A 27,757-nucleotide genomic window follows, 5' to 3' on the forward strand; every position below is an offset into this window, starting at 1 on the left:
GAGGATGTGCAGTCAAAGAGCTTGGCGTGGAGGAGGGCTTCGGCACGTATTTTAAGACAGCCCACAAAACAGCGCATTCCGAGGAGACAGTCAAATAGTGTCTTCAAGATGGTTTGTAAAACCAAATCATTGCCAAATTTTGACCAAAGCACTACAAAAAAATATTACTATAACCCCTGTTAAAGTTCCAGCACTTCATGTGTAATTGTATTAGTTAGACTGATTAAACAATTAATAAAAGCAACAGAAAATAAATCAAATCTTTTTCCTAATTGATTTAATCCATTGAATTTACATGATTAATCTCTGCAGCCCAACCGAGGTACATAGCAAAACACAATGAGACCAAATCGTTACACCACTACTGGCCGGGGAACCAAATCCGCATCATCTGCATGAAAGACATAAGCGTGTACTGCTACACCACGAAGACTTTCTGCTTAGGATATATAAAAAACATACATGCAAGGCACAAGGGAAAACAGTGACTCAAAAGCTAAAGCTAGCTAAACCATAAAAAAGTTATATTACATTATTATTACTAGAACGGGAATAATGTGCTTTTACAACTATAGCAGCCAAGCATGGTTCATTTTTGAAAATGAAATAATAAAAGTCAGTGCTAGCCGTGCAGGCATTCTTTCATTTTGCATTTAGTCCCATGCCGACAATGACTTGAGGGCATTGCTTTTCTTTTAAAGGGGAACTGAATCTTTTTTAATTTTAACTATCATTTACAAACCCTATGTGAGAGAATACCACACGTCTTTCTCTTTTTCGTGCATTCTAAATCGTAAAACTACTAGTACAAGGTGGCTAACAATGCAGGTAATGGGGATACGATATATTTGGCCTATGAAGCCTTCTAAAAAAATCTCCAAAAACGTTCTATATACATGCTGTTAAGTATACAGCATATGTAATACAGTAACAGGCACATTCATAATAACGTGATATTTACCGTATTTTTGTCTTTTTAAGAATCACCGGAGCTTCTTTGTTGGGCGTATTGCAACTACCACCAATAATGGCAGACTTTCTAAGAGCCAATAACTAATACTTTGGAACAATTGATGATCCAAAATAGAGATGTCCGATATTGTCCAACTCTTAATTACCGATTCCGATATCAACATATATATAACCGATATATATACAGTCGTGGAATTAACACATTATTACGCCTAATTTTGTTGTGATGCCCCGCTGGATGCATTAAACAATGTAACAAGGTTTTCCAAAATTAATCAACTCGAAGTTATGAAAAAAAATGCCAACATGGCACTGCCGTATTTATTATCGAAGTCACAAAGTGCATTATTTTTTTTAACATGCCTCAAAACAGCAGCTTGGAATTTGGGACGTGCTCTCCCCGAGAGAGCATGAGGAAGTTGAGGTGGGCGGGGTTGGTGGGGGCGGGGGGTAGGAGGTAGCGGGGGGTGTATATTGTAGCGTCCCGGAAGAGTTAGTGCTGCAAGGGGTTCTGGGTATTTGTTCTGTTGTGTTTATGTTGTGTTACGGTGCGGATGTTCTCCCGAAATGTGTTTGTCATTCTTGTTTGGTGTGGGTTCACAGTGTGGCGCATATTTGTAACAGTGTTAAAGTTGTTTATACGGTCACCCTCAGTGTGACCTGTATGGATGTTGACCAAGTATGCCTTGCATTCACTTGTGTGTGTGAAAAGCCGTAGGTATTATGTGACTGGGCCGGCACGCAAAGGCAGTGCCTTTAAGGTTTATCGGCGCACTGTACTTCTTCTCCCTACGTCCGTGTACACAGCGGCGTTTTAAAAAGTCATAAATTTTACTTTTTGAAACCGATACCGATAATTTCCAACATTACATTTTAAAGCATTTATCGGCCGATAATATCGGCAGTCCGATATTATCGGACATCTCTACTTATAATGTCTGCTTTTACTGGGATACTGACTAATGGGGTGGCTGTACCTTTGAGCACAAGGCTAGTGCTCCGCGTTCAGATGATTCATTCAGTATAATCTTCACTCTTTAGGTAAAACAACACTGGGAGGTCTCCGTAGCGATGACTACGGCTCTTGACGTTTTAATTTTAAAGTAAACCAACTTCTCGGCTAATTACCACAACTCTCTATCGTACAAGTACGAGGCGTGATTAATCAAGCATCAACGTTTCCATACTGAGAGGAGATTAGCAGAAACAGCAACTCAGTAGCTAGCTTACCTCTCTTGTGAGCAAGGCACTGTGTTACAAAAAATAGTTCTGCGGCGTTAGCTCTTGCAGAAACAATGTTGTTATAGCTTGTCTAATATGCAGGTCATCACATGTAAATGGAGTAATATTGGTGGTTTTTGGATGTTTTTTTCAATGGCTTTATAGGCAGAATAGATTAATCCCATTATATGCATTATTAGCCGCCCCTTACTAGCAATTTTTATGTACAATTTATACTGCATAAAAAAGAGAAAGATATGCATGTTCTTGCATAAAATGGATTGTTAATGATAGGCAAAATTCCCCCAAAAATTGCAGTTCCCTTTTAAGGATTTGGGGATGTTGAAACTTAACGAAAAGGCACTCGGCCGTTTGTCGGTGTGTTGTTGTTCATTGTGCAGTACGAGTCAGAAAACAGCACACTGTAAACGGTCCACTGATAATGTACTTCTAAAAAGGCTTTTCCCTCATTCCCTCGCCATTTAGTTTTCCTTCAATAAGCATTTTGTAAAGTTTCATGTTGTGATTTTTAGGTCTGTCAGTGGATCACTTTGGTACTTTTAACATGACCTTTGCAGCAGGTTGACTTGGTTATTTACAAGGGCTATTCAACTTAATCAGTGCCATTTGCGCCCTCAGGAAATTAAATGTATAAACAATACAACTCACTGTAAAATATGTTTTTATGAATCAAAGTGTCCTTTAAGGCTTTTCGTTTATTTTCAAAATACAATATTTAATTGAAACAATATAATGTGCTTAGTGTCAAAATGCTATTAGCATAAATGCCATGTGGCTATATTTTATATTCAGTACTTGCTAATTCCATGCTGATGAGTCACGCCTATTACTTTCCGTCCTGTTACCCAAATACAGTGATGTTGGTAGATTTCAATGTAGTGAGTCCCCGGGACCCACAAGTAGCGATTTGAGTGGGTCCCAAAGAAATTAAATTGGTCCCCCATACATTTTTTTTTAATTGATTAGCATTTCTTAAATTCTTTTTTTTTCCTAAATTGTACAAATTGACACATGATGTGAACCTAGCAACATCATTGCAAATGAGTCATCTCCGGCTCAGGAACCTTGGGAAAAAAAATGAAATGTTCTCGATAAAATATGGATGGATATTTACCTTCCACTATGTGATAGTTAAATCTTGGATGGAATTGCATCATCATTTGAAGTTGCTAATGATAATTATCAACATACTAACTATTTGTTTTCACATGCGAGCGATAAGAAACAATGACTCACTAGTGGGATCTACCAAGAGTCTTTTGCAAGCGTCACAGTTTGGCTCTTGGAGTTTGTTCCAGAAGTGTCCTGATGTCCAGAAGTGCGTTCTCCACAGCGCGAGCCAGATCAGCGGTGTTTGTTTCTTTACACGTATTGAACGAAGATACTGCAAAGTTTATGTGGTCGTTCATTGGATTGTAACACACGCCGTATCCATCGGGTACAACTGGGCCGAAACACATGACGCAGTCAGTCTTGGACGGTACCTTGTGGGGGAAAGAATAAATCAAATGCCTGAAATTAATATGCATCTTTTCTTACTAAATGTATTAATTCTTTCAATCTTTACATTAAAAAAGTACATGTACTGCATGCAATGTCATATCTTTTCAACTTGATCTAATATTGCAACAAATATTATATTATCACCCATTCCAAACCATTTTGTTGTTGAAATCAAAGTAAGTACTTAAATATCTGCTTGACTCACGAATTTAAAGCAAGTTAACCATCAACTATAAAAATGGGACCCATAACCTCCCTGCTTGGCACTCAGCAACACGGGTTGGACAAAATGATTCCCGGGTGCGGCGCCGCTGCTGCCCACTGCTCCCCAAGGGGATGGGTCAAATGCAGAGGACAAATTTCACCACATCTAGTGTGTGTGTGACAATCATTGGTATCTTTAATCTTTAATCTTAATCTTTAAAATTGTACAATGTAAAAATTATTTTTACGGTAAAAAAAAATGGTAGCTAAGTCGCCACAATTTTACCGTAAAAAAACCCCCCAAAAAAACGGTGGTATCGTTTTTGCATTTGCAGTAACACACAATATAAACAAAAAACTGATTTTACAGTAAAAACAGTGGTACTGTTTTTCTATTCCCATTTCAAGTACAGATTGTTAAAAAAATTTAAAATGTATGGTAACATTTTGGCAGATGAGCAGCTGGGCTCCATAATCACGCAGAACTTCAACTCCTCACTGGAGCTGTGCGAAGTGCCCTCTTGCTTCAAAGGCTCAAAAATCATCTCAGTCCCAAAGAAACCTGCCATGATAGGAATCAAAGACTATAGACCCGTAGCCCTGACATCTGTGGTGATTAAGTCCTTTGAGAGACCGGTGCTGAGCCACCTGAAGGTCATCACAGGCTCCCTTGCTGTGAACCCTTCAGTTAGCCTAACAGACAGCCAGGTCGGTGGAGGATGCAGTCAAGATGGGACTTAACCACATTCTGCATCACCGTGACTCCACAGGGACCTACGATAGGATTCTGTTCATGGAATTCAGCTCTGCATTTAACACTATCCTGCACCACAAACTCACTCAGCTCACAGTGCTGATCTCCACCTGTCAGTGGATCACCAACTTCCTAACTGACCAGAGGCAGGAGAGGTAAGGCTGGGGAGCATCACATCCAGTACCCGAACAAATAGTACTGGAGCCCCCCAGGGGTGTGTTCTCTCTCCACCGCTTTTCTACCGAGTCTATACCAATGACTGCACCTCAGAGGATCCGTCTGTGAAACTCTTGAGGTTTGCAAACCACACCACCGTCATTGTTCTCATACAGGATGGCGACGAGTCTTCCTACAGACGGGAGGTGGAACAGCTGGCTCTCTGGTTCAGTCAGAACCATCTACAGCTGAACCCTCTCAAGATTGTGGAGAGGACAGTGGACCTCTGATTATTTTACACAACCATCATTCAGCCTGTCCTGTGCACTTCCATCACTGTTTGGTTTGGATTTGCAACCAAGCTGGATAGACACAGACTGCAACAGACAATTAGGACTGTAGAAACGATCATGGGTGTCGACCTTCCCCCCATCCAGGACTTACACCTGTCCAGGGTCAGGAAACGGGCAGGTCCAATCACTGCAGACCCCTCACACCCTGGTCAAACTGTTTAAACTCCTTCGGCAGGTATTAGAAAATCACAGTACGGCAAAACAACCCGTCATAAGAACAAGTTCTTCCCTCAGGCTATCAATCTGATGAACGCTGTGAAATATCTAATTTGTCACTGTGAATGTACTAACTCATGTTCATGTCATCTTTTTTATTTCCTATATTTAACAATGCACTTTTATTTATTAGCCTTGCACATTATTGAAATACTTGTTTATATTTTTAGTTCATCATTAATGTTTGTTTTACATTGAACAAGAACAGCCTACCAAGCCAAATTCCTTGTGCGTTAGACATACTAGGCCAATAAAGCTGATTCTGGTTTTGATGTTCTTCCAGTTATGTGAATGTACAGTCTTCCCTCGATTATGGCGGGACATATGATACAGATCTCCCCTTGGGAGGTACATTTATGTGAAGTAGGGACATAGTTATATTTATTTATATTATTATTTTTTTATGATTTATGGTAATATAAATATTGTAAAAGTACATTTAATTATATAATCACTTATTTATTTTAAGAATTAGTTATTTATTCATTCATCCATTTTCTACCGCTTGTCCCTTTTGGGGTTGCGGGGGGTGCTGCAGCCTATTTATTTAATTATCAATTTCATGATTTAATTCATTGTTTCACGGCTGAATTATTTCATGATTTAATTATGTATTTCACTATTCTAGTGACCTGTGTGGTATAAATGTATTTTATAAGTCAGCCGTCAAAGTCAGTGGGCGGTTCCCTACACCTGATTGGTTACCCTGTACTTCCACTTGTCTGTGGATCCCTTGTACAAGAAAAGCGCAGGAGTACTGTTTGATAGTAAACACCTTGGTCTAAAAGTGTGAAAATATCCCCAACAACTGGAATACATCTCTGTACTTTAACTACTACATACATGCTCTGTGTCAGCAGGTATTGCTTCCACATACTCTCCAATGTCTAAATTATCTACCACCAATTCCTGTAAAAGTACAAGTTAAACCTCCTCAGCTGCCATGTTTTAAAAGACTTCCAAAGTTCCAGGCTTCAGACCATAGCAATCATTGGACTAGACTTGTGTTTGCCCACTGACTCTGATGGGTGAGTTTGACAGATAACTATTCATGAAGTCCTGACACTCTTGTTGTAACTCTTGTTAATAAAATAATTAAATAATTAATGAAATAAGTATTTAAATGATTAACTAAATATTGAAAAATAATTAAATGTACTTTCACTTTATATAGTTAAATTAAATTACATTAAATTAATTAATGACACTTTTAATAACACATTTATGGATTTAATTCTAATTATTAAAAAAAAAAAGATTAATTTAAGTAATTATTTTAACATTTATTTATGTATTTAATATTTAACATGACGCTTGAACCAATAAACACATGCTATACATGCACGTAACCAGAAGAACATTAGCTAATAGCTCAACAAAACTAAATTTAGGAAAACAGAAGACAATTCAAACAACAAACACTTAAATAGGCACATGTTAAAACAAGCAAGCATTCTGAGAACAGAATATGTAATTAATAATTTCATAAAACAAAAACACTTACAGTATGTAAAAAACTTGAAAGCAGTGAAGTGAAGTCAATTATATTTATATAGTGCTTTTCTTTAGTGACTCAAAGTGCTTTACATAGTGAAACCCAACATTTAAGTTACATTTAAACCAGTGTGGGTGGCACACAATGGCAGTGACTAGGATGGCGGAAGCAGGGATCGGATCTGGAACCCTCAAGTTGCTGGCACAGCCGGTCTACCAACTCAGCCACACTGCCCAGCAAAAACTCAGAACTATTTAGTTTGATAAAAACATTATCCATATGTATGGAGGTAAATGTGTGTCTTTATTACAAAAACTTTTTTTAACACTGAATTTTTTGCGTACAATTTTGTGAACTTAATTTTTTTTTTACATCTAATTATGCTGACAATTTCATAAAACAAAACTGTGTAAAAAATTATATGTAAAACAATTCAGTGTAAAAACATTAAGAGTAAAAAAAATCAGTGCAGAAAAATTCAGTGTTGAAAAATTTGCTGCTTCAGAAAGCAATACACACTTCCGGTAAAATAAGCCCAAGGATCCTGTCTCAGAACCAGCCAATGAGGTGTCAAGATTGAAGTCCCGTGACACAGGTATTGCAAAACCGCATAAAAAAGCAGTTAACTGGGCTACCTGAGCATAATACAACATAATGAACGCTTCAATTTGGCTCGCTGGATATTTTCAAACTATAGAAATTATTCCATTGCTTAAAATCTGCACTTTTTTTGGTGGTATGTGTCATGATAAGCAGTTAAACTGACTGTGACACACAATATGACCAGCAGATGGTGCTGGATAAGGATGCTCGTAATATTACTGTTCTGCATAACTTTGTTGTTAAAAGGTCTGCAGAACAGTGATATTACATCGAAAAGGTGGATTTAAAAAAAAAATTATTTGCCTTCATTTTTCGCCGTGTTTGTTGCATCTTTGTTGCTCTTGCTTAATTGTAAAATATGTTGATCAAGGTGGTCTGGGAAGTAGAGGAGCAATGTTCATATATTCTCAATATTCAGTGTTTCATTTGTTCATAGTTAATATTGTAAATCCGACATTCTATATGTGATTGTACATTCTGACTGTCATAATTCAGTAAAAATAAACTAAAGTTCATTCCGTTTTTGAGATGGTCTTTAGTTTTTTACAGAAAAGACACAGAATGTACATGAAAATACATAGTGGGATTTACAATACAAGCTATGAAAAATAAAACATTGAATACATGAACGTTGCTCCTCTACTGCAGACCACCTACTTGATCGACATCTTTTGTAATCCAGCAAGAGCAACAAAGATGCAACAAACACTATGTAACATAAACACAAAAGGTAAAAAACATCCACATATTCCATATATCACTGTTCTGCAGAACTTTGTTGTATAACTCTGCCTCCGTCTGACACTCGCCGCTTCGTAAACAAGCTCTGCCTACTCTTCCCCGCTCTGTTCGTGCCTCGCCTGCATGGAGCAGTTTTGTATGTCACTCAAAAGTGCAGATTCTAACCATTGTAATCATTTTTATAGTTTGAAAATATTCAGCGCGCCACATTGAAGTGTTAATTATGTTGTATTATGCCAAGGTAGCCCAGTTAACTGTTTATTTTTGCTGTTTTGCAAGACCTGTGTCACGTGACTTCAAACATGAGACCTCATTGGCTGGTTCTGAGACAGGATTGATTGCTTCAGTCTTAAATTTACCGGAAGTGAGTCTTGCATTTTGAAGCAGCAAATTTTTCAACAATTAATTTTTTTACACTGATTATTTTAGCACTTTTATTACAGATTTTTTTTTTTTTTTTTTACTGATTTTTTATAGACTGAAATTTAAAACAATGATTTTTTTCAATGAAATTGTCAGCATAATTTGAAGTAAAAAATTCAGTTCACAAAATTCAAATGCAAAAAATTCAGTTAGTTAATTTAGTGTCAAAAAAGCCTCCATAATAAACACTTTGTAGAAGTTTTTTTATGTCATTTTCAAGCAAAATTGTCCTTTTGTGCCCAGGGTTTAAAAAAATAAATTATAGGCCTCAATGCAACAGTCAGAAAGCGTTATCCATACCTGACTTGTAGATAAGCGGTAGTGTAAGGCTTTGGCGTAAGATGTGTCTTTAAAGATTTTAGGAACAGAGAGGTTTTCCTCAGCAGCCTGCATCTTCAGACCCAGTAAATGTCGGTCAATGGCCTGACCACTGATTGCCTGAAAAGACAAGTTGAGCTTTAAATGTTATCAAGCATCAAATGTAGACCATGCAAAAAGAGCCACAGTAATTTTCTCAAAAATCATGTGAAAGCTGACTAATGCGAGAGTTGTTAATGCTGCACTTCAGTAATTAAGGAACTTTATTACAAATTAAAACAATCATTCACACTATTCAAACTCTCACTGTTAAGTTTTCGGCATCCTTGCTAAAAAGAAACTTTGTAAAATATTATACAATAATTGAGCAGTTTTTTTCATTTTAAAACCAGTAAAAGCCAGTAACGCTGTTTACACAAAAGCTACAGTTTCATGTTTTACATTGTGTTTTCTGAATTGTACACAAAATGAGCATTCCTTTCCACAGAGGAATGCTGTAGCTCTGACAGAGTGACCATCGGGTTTTTGGTCACCTCCCTGACTAGGGCCCTTCTCCCCCGATCGCTCAGTTGTGACAGCCGGTCAGCTCTAAGACAAGTCCTGGAGGTTGCAAGCTTCTTCCATTGGAAGCCAATGTGCTCATTGAGACAATCCTACAGACAATTCCTTCGACTTCATTCTTGATTTGTGATCTACCATGCGGTGTCAAGTGTGGACCTTATATATAGACAGCTGTGTGCCTTTCCAAATCATTTCCAACTATTTGAATTTACCACAGGGGGGCTCCAATTAAGCTGTACAAACATCCAAAGAATGATCAGTTGAAACAGGATGTACCTGAGCTCACTTTTGAGTTTCATGGCAAAGGCTGTGAATACTCATGTACATGTGATTTCTTCATTTTTTATTTGCAATTTTTTTTTTATAAAAACAACTTTTCCACATTTTCATTATGGGCTATAGTGTGTAACATTTTGAGGGCAAAAATGAAATTATTGCATTTTGGAATAAGGCTGTAATATACAAAATGTAGTAAAAGTGAAGCGCTGTGAATACCTTACAGATGGACTGCAAAGAAAAAAAAATCAGTTATTGAGCAGGTTGATCTTTATGTGTCTGGTGAGCTACGATAATATCAACACAGTACAGCACACACAAAAGGATTCCGCCCCACCACAAAGCTAGACCTTAGTTTTTCAAACCCGGAAATGCGTAAACAAACCTGATCTTAAGGGATGGGCATATCGATCTAAAGATAGATAGTATCAATACCAAGGTGGGTATTGGTATCAGATTGATATTAGCGTGGTGGGATTCCAACTTTTTTTTTAGTTTCTCTTTCATAGGTCCACTATTTGTAGAACATATTTTCTAGATGTAAATTCATAAAAGTATTCAATTATCTTGACGTTTTAAGTCAAAAAGTGTCAATATCGGTATCAGTTTTGGCAATACTAGCCCAGTATTTACAGTACTTGGTATCTGATCAATACCAAAATTCACAGTATCACCCACCGCAAGTGAGCTAACAAAATCGAATAAGAGGAAGCTTCATAATAACCAACTACTGTAGCGACAAGCGGAACAACAGGCAATATAGAAGAGAAGAGGACATACGAAAGGAGGGAATGGTGGCGCACTTGGGACTATTTTTAAAAGAAAAATCCCAAACTAAAAAAAAAAAAAAGCCTTTTTAAAGTGATGGAGACAGCATGAACGCAGACTTTATCATCTCGGGAGCGAGCGAGACGTGAGGGAGTAGGTTGTCCATCAAGTAACTACAATGCTTTGTTGAGCTTCCTTATTGGTTACTTTCACAATTCACAGAACGATGACTGAGGGGCGTCGGCATTCCCGACAGACATGAAGAGTTTTGATCGTAAATAAACATCGAACACGTTTAATATTCGACCTGTCGACCTGTTTTGGAGCCGATTATCAGGACCAATTCACTCTTGACACACCTCAGACAACAAGACAGTCTTATTAAACAATCTCATGAGACATAAAATAATCGGGCGTTTGCGGTTTTTGGTTTAAAAAAGGGCAAAGTCAGGACAAAAACAGCCCGATAGTCTTAATGTGTGTTCCACACTTAACATAATGAATAATCGTGATTTCCATCCAACCATTTTCTACCGCTTGTCCCTTTTGGGGTCGTGGAGGGTGCTGGAGCCTTCGGGCGGAGGGCGGGGTACACCCTGGACAAGTCGCCACCTCGTGATTTCCATATTGATAAAAAATACTAATTATTATTTTGTCCATAATCATGCAGTCCTAGTAATTACTGAACTGTGATATAAATCTGTATCATGTTTCTCTGACTTAATGACACCTGGCCTGTTTAAAGATGTCTGCAATGTCATTGGCTCCCAAGTCCAAGAAATCATTAACAGAAGATTTGCTTTAGGAATTGTTACAAATTACTTAAAGCAAACTGTTGAGGAACCGCTGATAAAAAAAAATCAAACAGATTTAAATGCCTTTACTCTACCAAATTTCCTTATATTTTAATAACGTTGTAGGGAAAGCTTTGTTGGCACAGTTTAAGTCTTTACTTGATTTGCATGGTATTGTTGATGTTTTTCAGTCTGGTTTTAAAACCTTCTATCAAAATGTAATCCGCTCTGTTAAAGGGGAACTGCACTTTTTTTTTTAAATTGCATATCATTCACAATCATGAAAACCATGACGACGGATGGATTTTCTTTTTCTTTTGATACTTTCTAACTTGTAAATAAACGTCAATAAAAGTCAGCGGAGCCAATGGGAGGTGCTCTTTTCCTCCCATAAAATCCAATAAATAACCATTCCAAAAGTGCCAACAATACTCTATTTACATTTTGTGAATTAACCAAGCATTATTGATATTGTTAATATACGTGCTAACGCAGACGATCTATTTACAGTGGCGCCGTAATCACTACTATGTGTGCCGATGTTTACATCATCAAGCTGTTTCCTCGCTTCCTTGTAGATGTAGATGTACATCGTAAGTCATGCCTGTCACCTGGATAGAAGAAGGCTGAGTACGTACTCCGACATGCTGGTACACTTTGACAGGAAAAGAGGCTTGGTCCCACCCCCAGTTTCTACACGAGGATTATGAGTCATTCGTTGTCCATCCATCCATCCATTTTCTACCGCTTATTCCCTTTGGGGTCGCGGGGGCGCTGGAGCCTATCTCAGCTACAATCGGGCGGTCATTCGTTGTCTAAATGGGAATTTATCAACATCGTAAATGTCGGCATCCTAATGACAGCAGACCTTGCACAGTAAGTGATGTTTTATTATGTTTGTTGGCTCTCATGAAGTCTGCAGTAAGTAATAATCAGTGATGTTAAAAAAAAAAAAGCGAACGTTGTGATGCGTTTTTGAAATTAATGCGCTGCGTATGCTTAAAATTATCAAAATACGTACCATGTAATGGTGGTTATTTGGTCAAAAATACTGTAGCTCGTATAGATTATGTTTTACAGCCCATTTTTAAACTGCTGTCTGACTGTCTCTTCAGGATGCGCCATTTTGTGGGCGGTCTTATTTACGTGTCTCCATCTTCTCCCCACCAGCCATGTTGTAGATTTTAGCGCTTCCATATCGAGTATACTAACACATATAAGTTTACACTATACATTTAATAAAACTTTGTATTACAAATCGCAACAGCGGAGGATGCATGAGCCAGTCTGCCCCTCAACAAAAGGATAGAGAAAAAGAAGGAGCATGTTAACTACAGCGTCGGACTACAATGGCGAACTCGCGCAAAGCTCTTTGGGTAAAACTTGCAGAGTCATACCAAAGACTATAAAAATGGGACCCGTTACCTCCCTGCTTGGCACTCAGCATCAAGGGTTGGAATTGGGGGTTAAATCACCAAAATAATTCCCGAGCGCAGCCACCGCTGCTGCTCACTGCTCCCCTCACATTCCAGGTGGTGGAACAAGGGGATGGGTCAAATGCAGAGGGTAATTTCACCACACCTAGTGTGTGTGTGACTATCAGTGGTACTTCAACTTTTAACTTTACCATACATGGAGATATCCGCTGACGTCACCAATGGGGAAAAAAGTCACAAACTTGGCATATTCCAAAGAGCTTCTTTGGAGGAAGTATGAAGGAAGGCAAGATTGTTTTAAAAATATATCTCCCATGCTCCATGATTTGGTTTCAAATTTTATGCAGATCCCAAATACACAAAAAACAGTACCAATAAATAAGAAAAGTTGGTTTTGCATTGGTCCCCAGTAAAAAATATTTTACTCTTTGGCTTTTAAACCAGCGTGAAAGATGTGTGACCTCTGCATATTTTCTTTTATGTGTTTATTAATTTAGACTGTCGAGTTTTACCGCCAGTGTGCAGCTGAGATAAGCTCCAGCACCCCCCGCGACCACGTAAGGGCCAAGCGGTAGAAAATCGATGGATAGATGGAGTTTTATCTCGGTTATAATGTGTATTTTAACTACTGTGCAGCACTTTGTGAAATTTTGGCTTATTGTAAAATGTGTTACACAAATAAAGTGGATTGGACACTATACCTCTACACTCCTTCTGGATACCATGCTAATAGACCGAATGTGATTTTGAGATGAATCCGCAAAGACAAAACCCACTGCCGGCTATTCTAAACTATGTGTATAAATGCACACCATCATTACAGTTTGCTACATTCCTCAGTTTTAAGGTCACAATTTGGTTAACTTTCAGTGCAGTGAAAGACTAAAAAGCAAAATATAAAAAATTGCTTAACTTTTGTGTGAACAGTTTTAATACTTTTTAGAATGGAACAAAAAATATAAACTGCTGGCAGAAAATGTTATAATAAATACAATACAATGTTAAGCTATCGGAACAAATGTCTTAGCGTTGTGTTATAAGTGACAAAGGAAAATAATATGATATTTAACAAAATGATGCGGGACCTATGAGGATTTTCCTCTTTTCTGACTTACAAATGTTGTTACAATGTTGGAAAATCGTTTTCAACAATGTCAAAGTGTCAAATGAAAAGGGCGTGAGATTTTACGCAGTTTTGGATGCCTCTGAACACTGTGTTTAGCAGTCTTTTTTGAACAGTGGGGAATTTGGACACAGATGGATGGCCATATTTATGTGGGCATCTTAGAAAATGCTGTCATTTGCAACCTAAAGGGAATGCCTCCACACACACGAAACACTTGCAGACAAGACTCAGAAAGTGGGTTATAAATTAGACTGTGGAGCAAAACTTCCGCAAAATTTTCACTAACAGATATCCAAGACTTATGTTAAATGAAGATTTGAATTATCATAGGTCCCCTTAATAATGAATTAACTCTACTTTTAGAATATGCCGAGGGCCAAATATGACCACCAGACAGCACTCACCATGTTTGTATACAACTTGTGTGCTTTCACAGCTTTCTCCATTAGATCCACTTTTTCTGTGTTCTGTGCAAGACAACAGTGACAAAAAAATGTAGGTAAATTATTAGCAATAGCTGTACTACAAGTCTCTTTTAAAAAGAACATGCAACATCTCCATCGCAGTTAGTATTTCATTCGGTCATAATTCATGCGCAACATTTGTGCCAAGTCATTGCTGAACGTTTGCGGTTTCTAGTTTTGTGCCAGTGGAAGCAAATCACACCTGTTTGTTGGGGTCGTCAAAGGCTTTTACAAAGGCAGCAGATGCACTTGAGGCAGATCTGATAGTGTCTGTGCGACCCATCCTGAACATTCGCAAGGAGGCACTCTCGTATGTCGCACAACACTGCTGATACATCCTGCGGAGAATACAAAACATCAACGTACAGCGCTTATGTTGGCCTGTGGCATTTGCAAATGACAATAAAACAGTGAAGTCTACAATGAATACGGTGTGGCCATGTCAACAGGGTATCAGCACATTTTTTAAGATAAAATTTAATGACTTTTACAACCTTTTTAAAAACTCTAAATTAAAAAAATAAGAGTATATTACGGAAGAAAATGAAACTGCTTCATGTAATATGTTTAAGTTACTATGAATGCACACATTTAGGGAACAACAGGGTGTGTTAGTCAATTGTTAGAGAAGCAAACTGCTTGGATATACCAAGTCTTGTGTTTTGGACCTGCAGTTGCAACCTGCACCTCAAATGACCTTACATCCCAAAGGTGTCTAGCGGAAAATGGGACCAACAAAGGATATAAAAAAAATTATAGAAGAAAAATAGCAGGCAGGGGAAATAGGGCACTGTTTGGTCAAGGCAAATAAAAGTATTTAATAGCCAAACAATGGTTTATCTGCTGGCAGAGGTAACTATGATTGATGTTTGACTTCTGTTGTTGGGAAGTGGCCATTTCATTCAGTTAAGCCTGACATATACTCTCACGTTACATAACTTGCGTAAGCGACACCGTTTAGCTACTCCCCCTACGTACTCTCCCGCAGATCCTAAAGTGCATCTCCCAAAAATCACTTTTTCTGTGCCATAAAGCAAGTGATTAAAGGTTTGCATGCAAACTGATATTGTATACTCTAAAAATAATCACTGAATGTGTCATTTTTCAGCTTATTGTGTTGTTGTTGCATCAAGAAGAAGTCAAAAAGTACAACACTCTTTTCAACTTTTATTGCCAATCTTGTGCTAACAACAGGTTATTATAGTCTTATATATAATATTGTTTTCCAACAACTCCAGCTGTGTTTGGGGAAAATCCCTGCAAAAATATTTTACTAACTCAGTGTTGTGGCAACACACTTTAGGAAGGCACAGAGAGGCTGTACAAACACACAAAACCACTTCCTGAGCAGAAAGAGTCATGAACCAAAGATGGCTAACACAGTTGCCTTTCAATTCAGCTGCTGTCTAAATTGGCGCACTTGCATGCTTACACTTCGTCTTCTTAGTACACAAGTGCATTTTCACTTCAAGACCTACCCCAAAAGGCAGTACGTGGTCAGTTACAAGATGCTGCACTCTACACCCAAAATGGTGATGGACACTGGCAATAGTCTGCATTTTGTCTACATAGCTGAAGAAGCTGGTCGAGCGTGCATTCGCACAATGCGTGAAAAAGTTAAAATTGGTTTCTAACTAATGTACAGTCAAGAAGTGTTGTAAAAGCTGGCAGATATTTCCTTGTTTTATTCTATTTTCAGTGAGTTCATTAAAAGAAGTAAAGAAAAATAAGAAGGAGAAAACTGTCTTCTAATGTTGACAGAACCATTATGAACATATTTTACTATACTGTCATAGAATGTGAAGTGCAGTGGAGTAAATTATATGTATATAACACTTATTCTCTAGTGACTCAATGCGCTTTACATTGAGAAACCCATTATTTACATTCAAGCTACATTTGCACCAGTGTGGGTGGAACTGGAAGCAAGGTGGGTGACATGTCTTGCCCAAGGACAACGGCAGTAACGAGGATTGCAGAAGCTGGATTTTAACCGGAACCCTCAAGTTTCTGGCTGGCTGCTCTACCATCTGAGCCACTCTGTCATCTTTCTCTCTGGTCTCATGGTTCGGTCATCTGTCATTAAAAGACATGAATTGTCTGGACCAAATAATTAAACTGTCTATTAGGGTTGTAGGGTATACCGGTACTAATATAGTATTGTGGTACTAATGAATCAAAAACGGTACTATACTCTGTTTGAAAAGTACCGGTTCCCCAATTATTTTTTTCATTTTTTAAACGGGGATGATGGCGCGTCGTTACGCCGTGACAATGGTGGTTTTATGAGCAGAGGAGCATGTTAGGCAGCGCACAATCACAGAGTACTTACGAGCAGACAAAGTGTGTTTACAGAAAAGGGAGAACAGACACATTCTGGCTTAAAAAGATAAAGATAAAGGTGAAGCTATAACACTGAAACACCCTCAGGAAGACGTGCTTTAAGACATGGCTAGCTGCCTAGCAGCTAACATTCATCCGCCAGTGTTTTAGGTATTTCTAAATCACTAATCCTTGCCTCCATGACGACGAATAAAGTATGTTTCTTAAAAGTATCATCCCTGCAGGACGAGGAATATGTAAATATATTTCACTACACACCGTAGTAGGAAACAATAGCTCACCAGCGCCACCGCTAACAAAAGATAGTGCTCCTCAACGTAAACAAATGCCATGGGTGGATCTACACCTGACATCCACTGTAATAATACCAAGTACAATAGCGTATCTAATCGATAATACTATGATTACTTTGATATTTTTAGTGTCACAAATAATTTTTTCCTTTTTTAAATTTTTTTAATTAACTCAGGAAATACGCAGGACACATGAGAACTTTAAATATGACCAATGTATGATCCTGTAAGTACTTGGTATCGGATCGATACCTAAATTTGTGGTATCATCCAAAACTAATGTAAAGCATCCAAACAAAAGAAGAATAAGTGATTATTACATTTTAACAGAAGTGTAGATAGAACATGTTGAAACGGAAAATAACCAGATACTAACAGTAAATCAACAAGTGGATTAATAATCCATTTTTAAAGCTTGTCCCTCATAACTTTGACAAAATAATAGAATGGGAATTGACACAATATGTTACTGCATACGTCGGCAGACAAATTAAAAGCCCTTGTTTGCTTACTTACTACTAAAAGACAAGTTGTGTAGTATGTTCACTATTTTATTTAATGCCAAAATTGTTCTTCAATTGCAATAAGAAACATATGTTTGATGTAACGTAAGGTTGTTCGTTAAAATAAAGCCAATAATGCCATTTTTTGTGGTCCCCTTTATCTAGAAAAGTATCGAAAAGTATTAAAATACATTTTGGTACGGGTACCAAAATATTGGTATCGGGACAACCCTACTGTCTATTAGTAAACTAATTGACAGCTCAGCTGTTTCCGGCCTCCCTGTACAATAAACGGGTACAGCAGAGTGGTACAGGGAATTAATGAAGTTTTATATAATCTATTTGAAATTCACACAAACAAACTAAGTACACAGTGTTCACAGTATAGTTAATGAAGTGTACTAATGCAAATATTCCATTTGAAACATAGGACAGGAATGTTTCAACTGCTTTTATAGAAGCAAAGCTTTTCATGCACCTCACCTGTAGTAAGCCAGCTGTAGCGCCACCTGTATAAACGCATCTGGGCTCATCTTGTGGGCCTTTGGTACATTTTTTCCAAAGTGGTTGAACACATTAACCTTCACATCTACATCTTCAGCCAATCTGCAGCATAACAGAAGGGTTTATGTGCATGCACCACTATCACATATATAAATACTTATTCTCTCGATCACAAAGTGCCATTAAAAAGTTGTCCTCACACATTCATGCTCCGTTTGGCCTCTTCTATGTCCTTCTTGAGTTCAGGTGTGAGGTTGAATTGTAGTTTTTTGGGCATGGGCAAAGGCGCAATGTCAGAGGAATCCATCTCTGGCTTCCTCCTGTTTCCACATGAGAAAAAAATAAAAGTTACCATAGTAACATCACTGCTTTTCTCCAGTTCAGCTGTCGCAAAGTAAGACTCAAGGTGTGGCTGTATAAGATTTAAGATATTCACACTACTGTATTTTGAATACTACTTACGTGTATTCCACAACATGGTCGATCAGGGCCACAATGGGAGGGCCCTCAGCTGGAGCATGCTCATAGTTGGCGCCACACGTCCCATCCTCTCCAATAATAAACTGAAAAATCATAATTTTTTAGTGCCAATATACTTTACAGATGAAGATCATGTCAAGCACAAACATTTACCGTATTTTTGGACTTTTTTCATAGTTTGGCCGGGGGTGCGACTTATACTCCAGTGCGACTTATATATGTTTTTTTCCTTCTTTATTATGCATTTTCGGCCGGTGCGACTTATACTCCGAAAAATACGGTAATACATGCCGACCATTTAAAACAACTAGCCTTAAGGGGGGCTTATTATGATTTCCCTCTTTGTTGAGCTATAAATGTTGTTATAATGTTGGATACTCGTGTTAAATTGTGCCAAAATATCAAATAATAAAGTTCATGCATTTGGAAGTGAGCCCCCAAGATTTTAATTGCTCTAGACCAGACCTGGGCATTCTGCGGCCCGCGGGCCGCATCCGGCCCTTTGTGCGTCCCTGTCCGGCCCGCGTGAGGCCAATTATAAATTACAAAATACATTTTAAAAAGTATCTATGTCGAGTGTGCAATACAACGGTGCTGCTTTTGTTTTGAAAATCGTTATTTGTATTACTTCCGTGTGGACGTATGCGTGATTGTGAGTGAATGTGAACAACTGCAATTACAAAATAAAGTTGAAAAAACATCTATGTCCTGCGCGCAATACAATTGTGCTGCTTTTATTTTGAAAAGTATTATTTATGGGCGTGTGTCCGTGTGTAACCTGCGAGTGAAGGTGCACATGCAGCGACAAGTGATGCACGGTTTACACCCGAGACGCCAAAAAGAGAAAAGTTGATGAGGAATGCCGTGTTTTCAACAACACATGAACTGCAAAGCAACGTCCCCTCACCTAAGGTGCGTGCCTGCGCAATTGCGCACTGCTCAAGCGTCCGCTGCGCGCAGCAAGTATATGCCGCGCACCAAATCAAATCCCATCTGAATTATAAACAAAATAAACATATTTATTCTATGGAATTTTGCAATGCAACTTTGAGTGACAGTGACAACAAGCGGCCCTAATGGTGTTCGTCAACACCGTTCAATTGAACACCGTTCAATTATTGTAACGTCTATCGAGATGCTTCGAGGACAGGAATTATATCGATCACTTTATTGAACAAAACTGTTTATATTCGGACATAACCACACCAAAAACATGAGTAAAACAATTCTATCTCGAAAAACTAGTCATTTTCTGCCGTACAAACCAGGCCAAAACCAACTTGTCATCTGTCACCAACACGCATACCACTAAACCACTGGTGCGTTTAAGGCCACACAAAAAGTCGGACAACTCAAATACCACACAAAGTTACACTATGACTCCTCAGTCATACGTGTGCTTATTTTACTGTCATTTATTATTAATGTTAATTTATATATATTAGTCATGGAATGCTGTTACACACACTATGTTGAAGTATTACTATTATTATTATTATTATTATTATTTATCTTACGGTATATATCAAAAATAATATTGAGCAAAATTTAATTGAAATATTGTCGATGTGGCCCTCCAGCAGTGCTCGGGTAGCTCATGCGGCCCCCGGTAAAAATTAATTGCCCACCCCTGCTCTAGACGCTGTTTTATAGTCTTTTTTAAAGGCCTACTGAAACCCACTACTACCGACCACGCAGTCTGATAGTTTATATATCAATGATGAAATCTTAACATTATAACACATGCCAATACGGCCGGGTTAACTTATAAAGTGACATTTTAAATTTGCCGCTAAACTTCCGGTTCGAAACGCCTCTGCGGATGACGTATGCGCGTGACGTAGCCCGGCGAACACGGGTATGCCTTCCACATTGAAGCCGATACGAAAAAGCTCTGTTTTCATTTCATAATTCCACAGTATTCTGGACATCTGTGTTCGTGAATCTGTTTCAATCATGTTCATTGCATTATGGAGAAGGAAGCCAAGCAAGCAAAGAAGAAAGTTGTCGGTGCGAAATGGACGTATTTTTCGAACGTAGTCAGCCACAACAGTACACAGCCGGCGCTTCTTTGTTTACATTCCCGAAAGATGCAGTCAAGATGGAAGAACTCGGATAACAGAGACTCTAACCAGGAGGACTTTTGATTTGGATACACAGACGCCTGTAGAGAACTGGGACAACACAGACTCTTACCAGGATTACTTTGATTTGGATGACAAAGACGCAGACGTGCTACTGTGAGTATGCAGCTTTGGCTTTTTTTTGCGTATGTACGTAACTTTTTTAAAATATATAAGCTTTATGAACCTTGGGTTAGGTGAACGGTCTTTTGGGCTGAGTGATTGTGTGTGTTGATCATGTGTTTGAATTGTATTGGCGTGTTCTATGGAGCTAGGAGCTAGCAGAGGAGCTAGGAGCTAGCATAACACGTACCGTACCGTACGTGCGCGTCACGTACGTAACTTTTTAAAAATATATAAGCTTTATGAACCTTGGGTTAGGTGAACGGTCTTTTGGGCTGAGTGATTGTGTGTGTTGATCAGGTGTTTGAATTGTATTGGCGTGTTCTATGGAGCTAGGAGCTAGCAGAGGAGCTAGGAGCTAGCATAACAAACACGCAGGTGTTATTATGCAGGATTAATTTGTGGCATATTAAATATAAGCCTGGTTGTGTTGTGGCTAATAGAGTATATATATGTCTTGTGTTTATTTACTGTTGTAGTCATTCCCAGCTGAATATCAGGTCACCCTCGGCTCTCACAGCATCTTCCCTATCTGAATAGCTTCAACTCCCCACTAGTCCTTCACTTGCACTTTACTCATCCACAAATCTTTCATCCTCGCTCAAATTAATGGGGAAATTGTCGCTTTCTCGGTCCGAATCTCTCTCACTTCATGCGGCCATCATTGTAAACAATAGGGAACTTTGCGTATATGTTCAACTGACTACGTCACGCTACTTCCGGTAGGTGCAAGCCTTTTTTTTATCAGATACCAAAAGTTGCAATCTTTATCGTCGTTGTTCTATACTAAATCCTTTCAGCAAAAATATGGCAATATCGCGAAATGATCAAGTATGACACATAGAATAGATCTGCTATCCCCGTTTAAATAAAAAAAATTCATTTCAGTAGGCCTTTAAGTTGGGTTGCATTGGCGTCAATTCGTGTCAGAAGTACCTATATGGGCAAGCCCAGGTAAACACTGGTGCTCTAGGCCTGCCCCTCCCCCGCCCTGCTTCAGAAGTTATATCTCTGTGTGTTGCTCTGCTCTACGGTCTTCCTGTTTCTGATACTTTTGTAAAATTTGCTGTTAACTCACAATTCTCGCATTGACAAAATGAGGAGGTGTGAATGAGGGTGGCCAGCCCTTTGGAATTCTTCAAAAATGTGACCAAACACAGCGGAGTGGGCTCGTATGAGGCATCAATAGAGGAGAGCCGTGGGGTGCCTTGAATTTGTACTGGAAGTCGAAATATACAAGTTTCCATTCGGAAGTTTAACTGGAACGCCATCCGAGGTCGGATTTCCTACTCTGAAAACCGGAGTCCTCACCAACCCCAAGTTGGCTTTTAAAGATCGCTGCACCGAGTGTAAACAATAACGGAAGCTTCTGTAATATCCATTATTAGGACTTCTGACTAGTTTTTCTCGCACTAAATCAGTCATATACGATGTATGGTTGCTTGTAAGTGTAAGGTAATGTTACTGTAGTATAATTTACATTTTTTCATGAGATATATGGGTTCTACATTGCTAGTAATGGCATTTTTGTGTTTCCGCTTCATCCACAGTGTTTGAAGGTTGGAGAAGGAGTGCACTTGATTAAAGTGCAGAGCAGTGTTTTATATTTCTATATTCAAACATAGTGTTGTTACTGGTCAAACTGTGCGTCATTTCACAGTGGCCAAAAATATTGAATATACTTGCTAAATACCTTGTTTTAAATGATTACTTAGGCCTACTACGCTACTGTATTTTAAAGTTAATCAATATGGTGGTACTTGGAGAGCCACATTTTTTCTGAGGTGGTACTTGGTCAAAAAGGTTTGAGAACCAGTGACTTAGATCGTTTTCGAAGGATGCAGTAAATACAAAGAAGGGATGCAAATCTATAAAGGTCTACAAAGCTTGTGCAGGTGTAGCTGCTCTATAAGAGTCCAAAAATCAGGTACAAAGGGCCAAATATGAGTATAATAGGTCCCCTTCATAAGGAAACTTTTGGATTTGCGGGTCACCTGCAGCGTCTTGTCGAACCAGCGGTTGCCACTGTTCCACAGGCTCCCACCTCCGTGCAGCATCTGCACGGCTGCACGACTCCGATACGCGTTCGCTGGTACTTGAGGCATCGGACCATCCAAACATACTGTGAAGATGCTCTTTTGAATAGCCGCCACAGATTCTTTGTTGGTGCGATCTGAACACAAAAAGTAATTGTGAAAATCACTAAGGAATTAGGGTGTGACTACTGTATATATACTCAGTTCCAGCTTTCTAGCTTTTGGGCTATAGGGCTACTTTTGTTTTTTAAAAGTGACAGACGAGCCTAGCCGTAAGAAAATTGCTTGCAAACATGAAATACAACATGCAGTGGTAGCTCAGTTTTCAATGCAACACGTATAGAAACATTTAAAAGCATCTGAATTAGGGTTGTTCCGATCAGAGATTTATGCTGCAGATTCTGTTACCGATCACCCATGAATGAGATCAGCCGATACCAATACCGATCACATGTACTAACTGTACATTTTTCTAATTATTTATTTATGGTGAGTTCTATTGAGTGAGTGTGATGAGGTGATGACTTGTCCAGAGTGTACCCCGCCTTCTGCCAAAATGCAGCTGGGATAGGCTTCAGCACCCCCGCAATCCCGAGAGGGACAAGCGGTAGAAAATGGATGAATGGATGTTCATCCTTAACCATCCTGCCACTTCATGGCACTTCATAAACGTCTCTGCCTAAGATGATGAGTCATCCTTTAAAAGCACACATCTTACCTCTGAATTAGTTTACTACACAACAAAACACATTGTAATGTTGCCTTCAACCCACCCTTGATGAGGTTCACGTAGGTCTTGCTCCAAACGTCACGATGCTGGGTGGTCAGGATGCCCACAGGCTCTGCGTTGGTCTGTACAGAGGAGCTGCAGATGCGGTCAAGCTGAACATAGAGCTGGTCAGCTGTCAGTGGACTCCCATCATTGTTGTACACGTCCAGTATGAAGAACTAATTGCAACATGAGGGAAAGAAAGACACCCATGTAAAAAATGCCCCAAACATAAACAAACAACAAAAATCAGCGATATATAACATAAATATAAGATAACACTTACTCAACAATTAACGGTACTATAGTTCGCAACTGGACTGGCGATATATCGAATATACTCGATATATCGCGGGTTTGTCTCTGTTCGATATAGAAAATGACTGTATCGTGATATTTAAGTATGCGTTCTCACCCAGTTGCTTTTAGCTGCGGGCATTACACTACAGGCGTTCCTCACTCTTTGTTGTCTCTCCTTCTCACTGAGACATAAAACAAGCGCACTTTCTTACATACGTCACATACTGTCGCGCGTGCAACGTCATACACCCTCGCGGAGTAGAGAGGTAGCAGAACTTAGGGAGGATGAACTCCTGCTTCTAGAAGCGAGCACAAAGGAAGAGTGAGATGTTGGAGCAGACGGAAGACAATAGAGTGAAGTGAAAGCGACTCAAAGCTGCAGATGTGGAATTTGGAGACAAGCTATCTGGACATAAATGGCGTGCTTACCCCAAATAAACCAGAAAAAACGTCCCCTGCCAGGTCAACCAAAGATACAAACGTCCATCGAGTGAGTCACACTTCATATTGATCATGATACACGCACCATTTCAAGCGTGTATCATGACAGACCGCATATGCTGCCTGGCTAGCTGTGTACAAACAAAACATGAAATGTGGGCTAATACTTGACAGATACTGTAAACTAATTGTTCATGTTTTTTCAGTCAGTACAGATTGGTGTCTTATGGTATTGTATTGTGCATTACAAACTCAAACGCGTTTCGTGTTGTCGTATAAGCTAGCTTATCTCTTTCCGTAGTTAGCTTTTACAACTAATACCAAAGCACGCCAATGTGTTACTAAGATAGAAAAAGAGTTCCTCAATGTTCGCTCTTACAATAACAATATTGCTACAGTTTGGTTATTATACAGGTCACGGAACCTAAATCAAGTACTGGTGAAGGTATTGAATGCATTTTTAAAGGGATTTAGAGGTAGAATTTATTGCTCCCATTAGCTGCATTGCTTACCCCGAAAGACCAAATTTTTACATATTAGACTGCAAAAATAAACCATAGTCTTTTTGTTACTCATTAGGATTGTGAACGATAGGAAAAATTCCAAAAGAGTGCAGTTCCCCTTTAACTTAAATAATTATTGTGGTGACAAGGTGTCCCCAAAAACACAACAATTACCACATCACACCTTAAAGACAGCATAAGTAAATCCCAAATGGTAAATAATATATAGGTACGTGTTAATCATACCTGAAGATGTTTTCTGAGTAAATTTGACTTGATCAGGCCTTTAAAGTATGTATTTAATTATGTATGTGTTAGTGCTGATTTTGTATCAGATTAATATATCAATATCGGTATGGTATTGGAAGTGAATAGCATGTATCGGGACACCCCTAGCACCAATGGAATTTTTTTTAATAGAAATTACCCTTCTGGATCTCAAACTTTATGTTGACCATTTATGTTGTCATGGACTAAACTAGCCCTTTTCCAGTAACAATAAGCACATTGGACCAGGACTTATTGAGTAAGGTCGCCAGACTGGTTGTCGACATAAGTGGAACCAAATGACTGTACTCCGAATTATCTAATCTTGTTTATGTTTATAGCAATACCCTGTAAGATTTGAAAGCATGTAAAATATCTACAAAACCTGTTTCCATATGAGTTGGGAAATTGTGTTTTATGTAAATATAAACGAAATACAATGATTTGCTAATTATTTTTTAACCCATATTCAGTTGAATATGCTACAAAGACAACATATTTGATTTTCAAACTGATAAACATTTTTTTTTGTGCAAATAATCATTAACTTTAGAATTTGATGCCAGCAACACGTGACAAAGAAGTTGGGAAAGGTGGCAATAAATACGGATAAAGTTGAGGAATGCTCATCAAACACTTATTTGGAACATCCCACAGGTGAACAGGCAAATTGGGAACAGGTGGGTGCCATGATTGGGTATAAAAGTAGATTCCATGAAATGCTCAGTCATTCACAAACAAGGACGGGGTGAGGGTCACCACTTTGTCAACAAATGCGTGAGCAAATTGTTGAACCGTTTAAGATAACCTTTCCCAAACAGCTATTGCAAGGAATTTAGGGATTTCACCATCTACGCTCCGTAATATCATCAAAGGGTTCAGAGAATCTGGAGAAATCACTGCACGTAAGCAGCTAAGCCTGTGACCTTCGATCCCTCAGGCTGTACTGCATCAACAAGCGACATCAGTGTGTAAAGGATATCACCACATGGGCTCAGGAACACTTCAAAAACCCACTGTCAGTAACTACAGTTGGTCGCTACATCTGTAAGTGCAAGTTAAAACTCTCCTATGCAAGGCAAAAACCGTTTATCAACAACACCTAGAAACGCCGTCGGCTTCGCTGGGCCTGAGCTCATCTAAGATGGACTGATACAAAGTGGAAAATTGTTCTGTGGTCTGACGAGTCCACATTTCAAATTGTTTTTGGAAACTGTGGACGTCGTGTCCTCCGGACCAAAGAGGAAAATAACCATCAGAATTGTTATAGGCGCAAAGTTGAAAAGCCAGCATCTGTGATGGTATGGGGGTGTATTAGTGCCCAAGACATGGGTAACTTACACATCTGTGAAGGCGCCATTAATGCTGAAAGGTACATACAGGTTTTGGAGCAACATATCTTGTCTTTGTAGTGCATTCAATTGAATATGGGTTGAAAATGATTTGCAAATCCTTGTATTCGGTTTATATTTACATCTAACACAATTTCCAAACTCATATGGAAACGGGGTTTGTATGTTTGATTGAAATTGTGCTCACCTGAAAATTATGTACGACAGTGATGTGTTTCGGAGGCCTGGAGCTTTTGGCATGGTTCACCACAGAATCTCTTCTCACACCGGGGATGCGGCAAGACGAAAGTACTTCATAGTACTGATTCATACACAGAGGTTTCCCTCCCAGGTACTCCACAGGAATGGTCTCGCTGTAAAGTACAACTTTTATTAGTTTCAACAACACAAAATAAAAAACACCATTTTCTTCAAATATTTTCAAAATGTTTTAAGTAAGGCTCACAAAGTTATTGAACTGTGTGGATATTATTCCCTTATTTATTTATCTATTTTCTAGTTTCCTCTTCTAAGCTGGTTACTATTCTCTGGTGTAACACTGTTCCAGTAATACTTCTGTTTTAGTGTACAAAGCACTTATTATTTTGTTGTTACACAACTTAGCATTCAAGCTAGCTTTGCGGTTAGAATGGCTTCTCTTGCTGTGTTTTGCTCTGTGTAGTTCCACGCTCAATCCACGTTGTTGAACCATCTTTTTTACTTTAATTAACATTAAAATAATCACTATTTAAACGTTTGTCCATCAATTCATAATCAATGCATTTTTATCAAAGAATTAATCATTTCCCCTCAACCCCTATCACAAAATCCTACAGTGTCTGATAAATATACATAGTTGGATAATAAATATGAATAATTTTGGAACTTTTTATCATAGTGTACCAAATAATTAAAACATTTGTGGTTTTGTTTATTTTATTAACATTTATTTAAAGCAGTCTTTTGCCAATTTCGACCAACACAATTAAAACTCAAAATGTGATTTGAATCATTTAAAGTTAAACTGCCTGTATTTGTATGTCAATATACAAATATTAGGAAATTATTCAAAGATAATACATTCATTTATTTTCTATACCACTTTACCTCATTAGGGTCATGGGAAAGCTCGAGCCTAAACAAGCCAATTTCGGGCGAGAGGCTGGCTACAAAACAAATACAATAAAGAATGTTAAAATTGAATGTACTCACTTGTCTATCATTGTCTTGAAATCCAAAACACCTGCAATCAGTTTTGCAGCAAACCTGCATGACAGAAAACAACACAAAATGCATTAATAGATAAGCAAAATGAATTTTACCGAATGCTTACCTA

General features: G+C 38.5%; 1 protein-coding gene across 2 annotated transcripts in view; it reads right to left on the reverse strand.

The window, feature by feature from the left end:
• Positions 1-701: 701 nt before the first annotated feature.
• crata (carnitine O-acetyltransferase a) overlaps positions 702-27,757 on the reverse strand; it is a 36,238-nt gene continuing 9,182 nt past the window's right edge. For both annotated transcript variants that reach the window (XM_062031374.1, XM_062031373.1), the window contains exons 4-14: positions 27,634-27,687; positions 26,630-26,795; positions 23,584-23,758; positions 22,769-22,947; positions 18,511-18,611; positions 18,249-18,368; positions 18,028-18,150; positions 14,608-14,743; positions 14,346-14,408; positions 8,963-9,100; positions 702-3,698 (exon numbers count right to left, since the gene is read on the reverse strand). In XM_062031374.1, the coding sequence (XP_061887358.1) occupies positions 3,483-3,698; positions 8,963-9,100; positions 14,346-14,408; positions 14,608-14,743; positions 18,028-18,150; positions 18,249-18,368; positions 18,511-18,611; positions 22,769-22,947; positions 23,584-23,758; positions 26,630-26,795; positions 27,634-27,687 (1,471 nt within the window). In that variant the 3' untranslated portion in view covers positions 702-3,482. The remainder of the gene's footprint in view (positions 3,699-8,962; positions 9,101-14,345; positions 14,409-14,607; positions 14,744-18,027; positions 18,151-18,248; positions 18,369-18,510; positions 18,612-22,768; positions 22,948-23,583; positions 23,759-26,629; positions 26,796-27,633; positions 27,688-27,757) is intronic.

Source organism: Entelurus aequoreus, linkage group LG21, assembly GCF_033978785.1.
Source record: "Entelurus aequoreus isolate RoL-2023_Sb linkage group LG21, RoL_Eaeq_v1.1, whole genome shotgun sequence".
Taxonomy (NCBI): Eukaryota; Metazoa; Chordata; class Actinopteri; order Syngnathiformes; family Syngnathidae; genus Entelurus; species Entelurus aequoreus.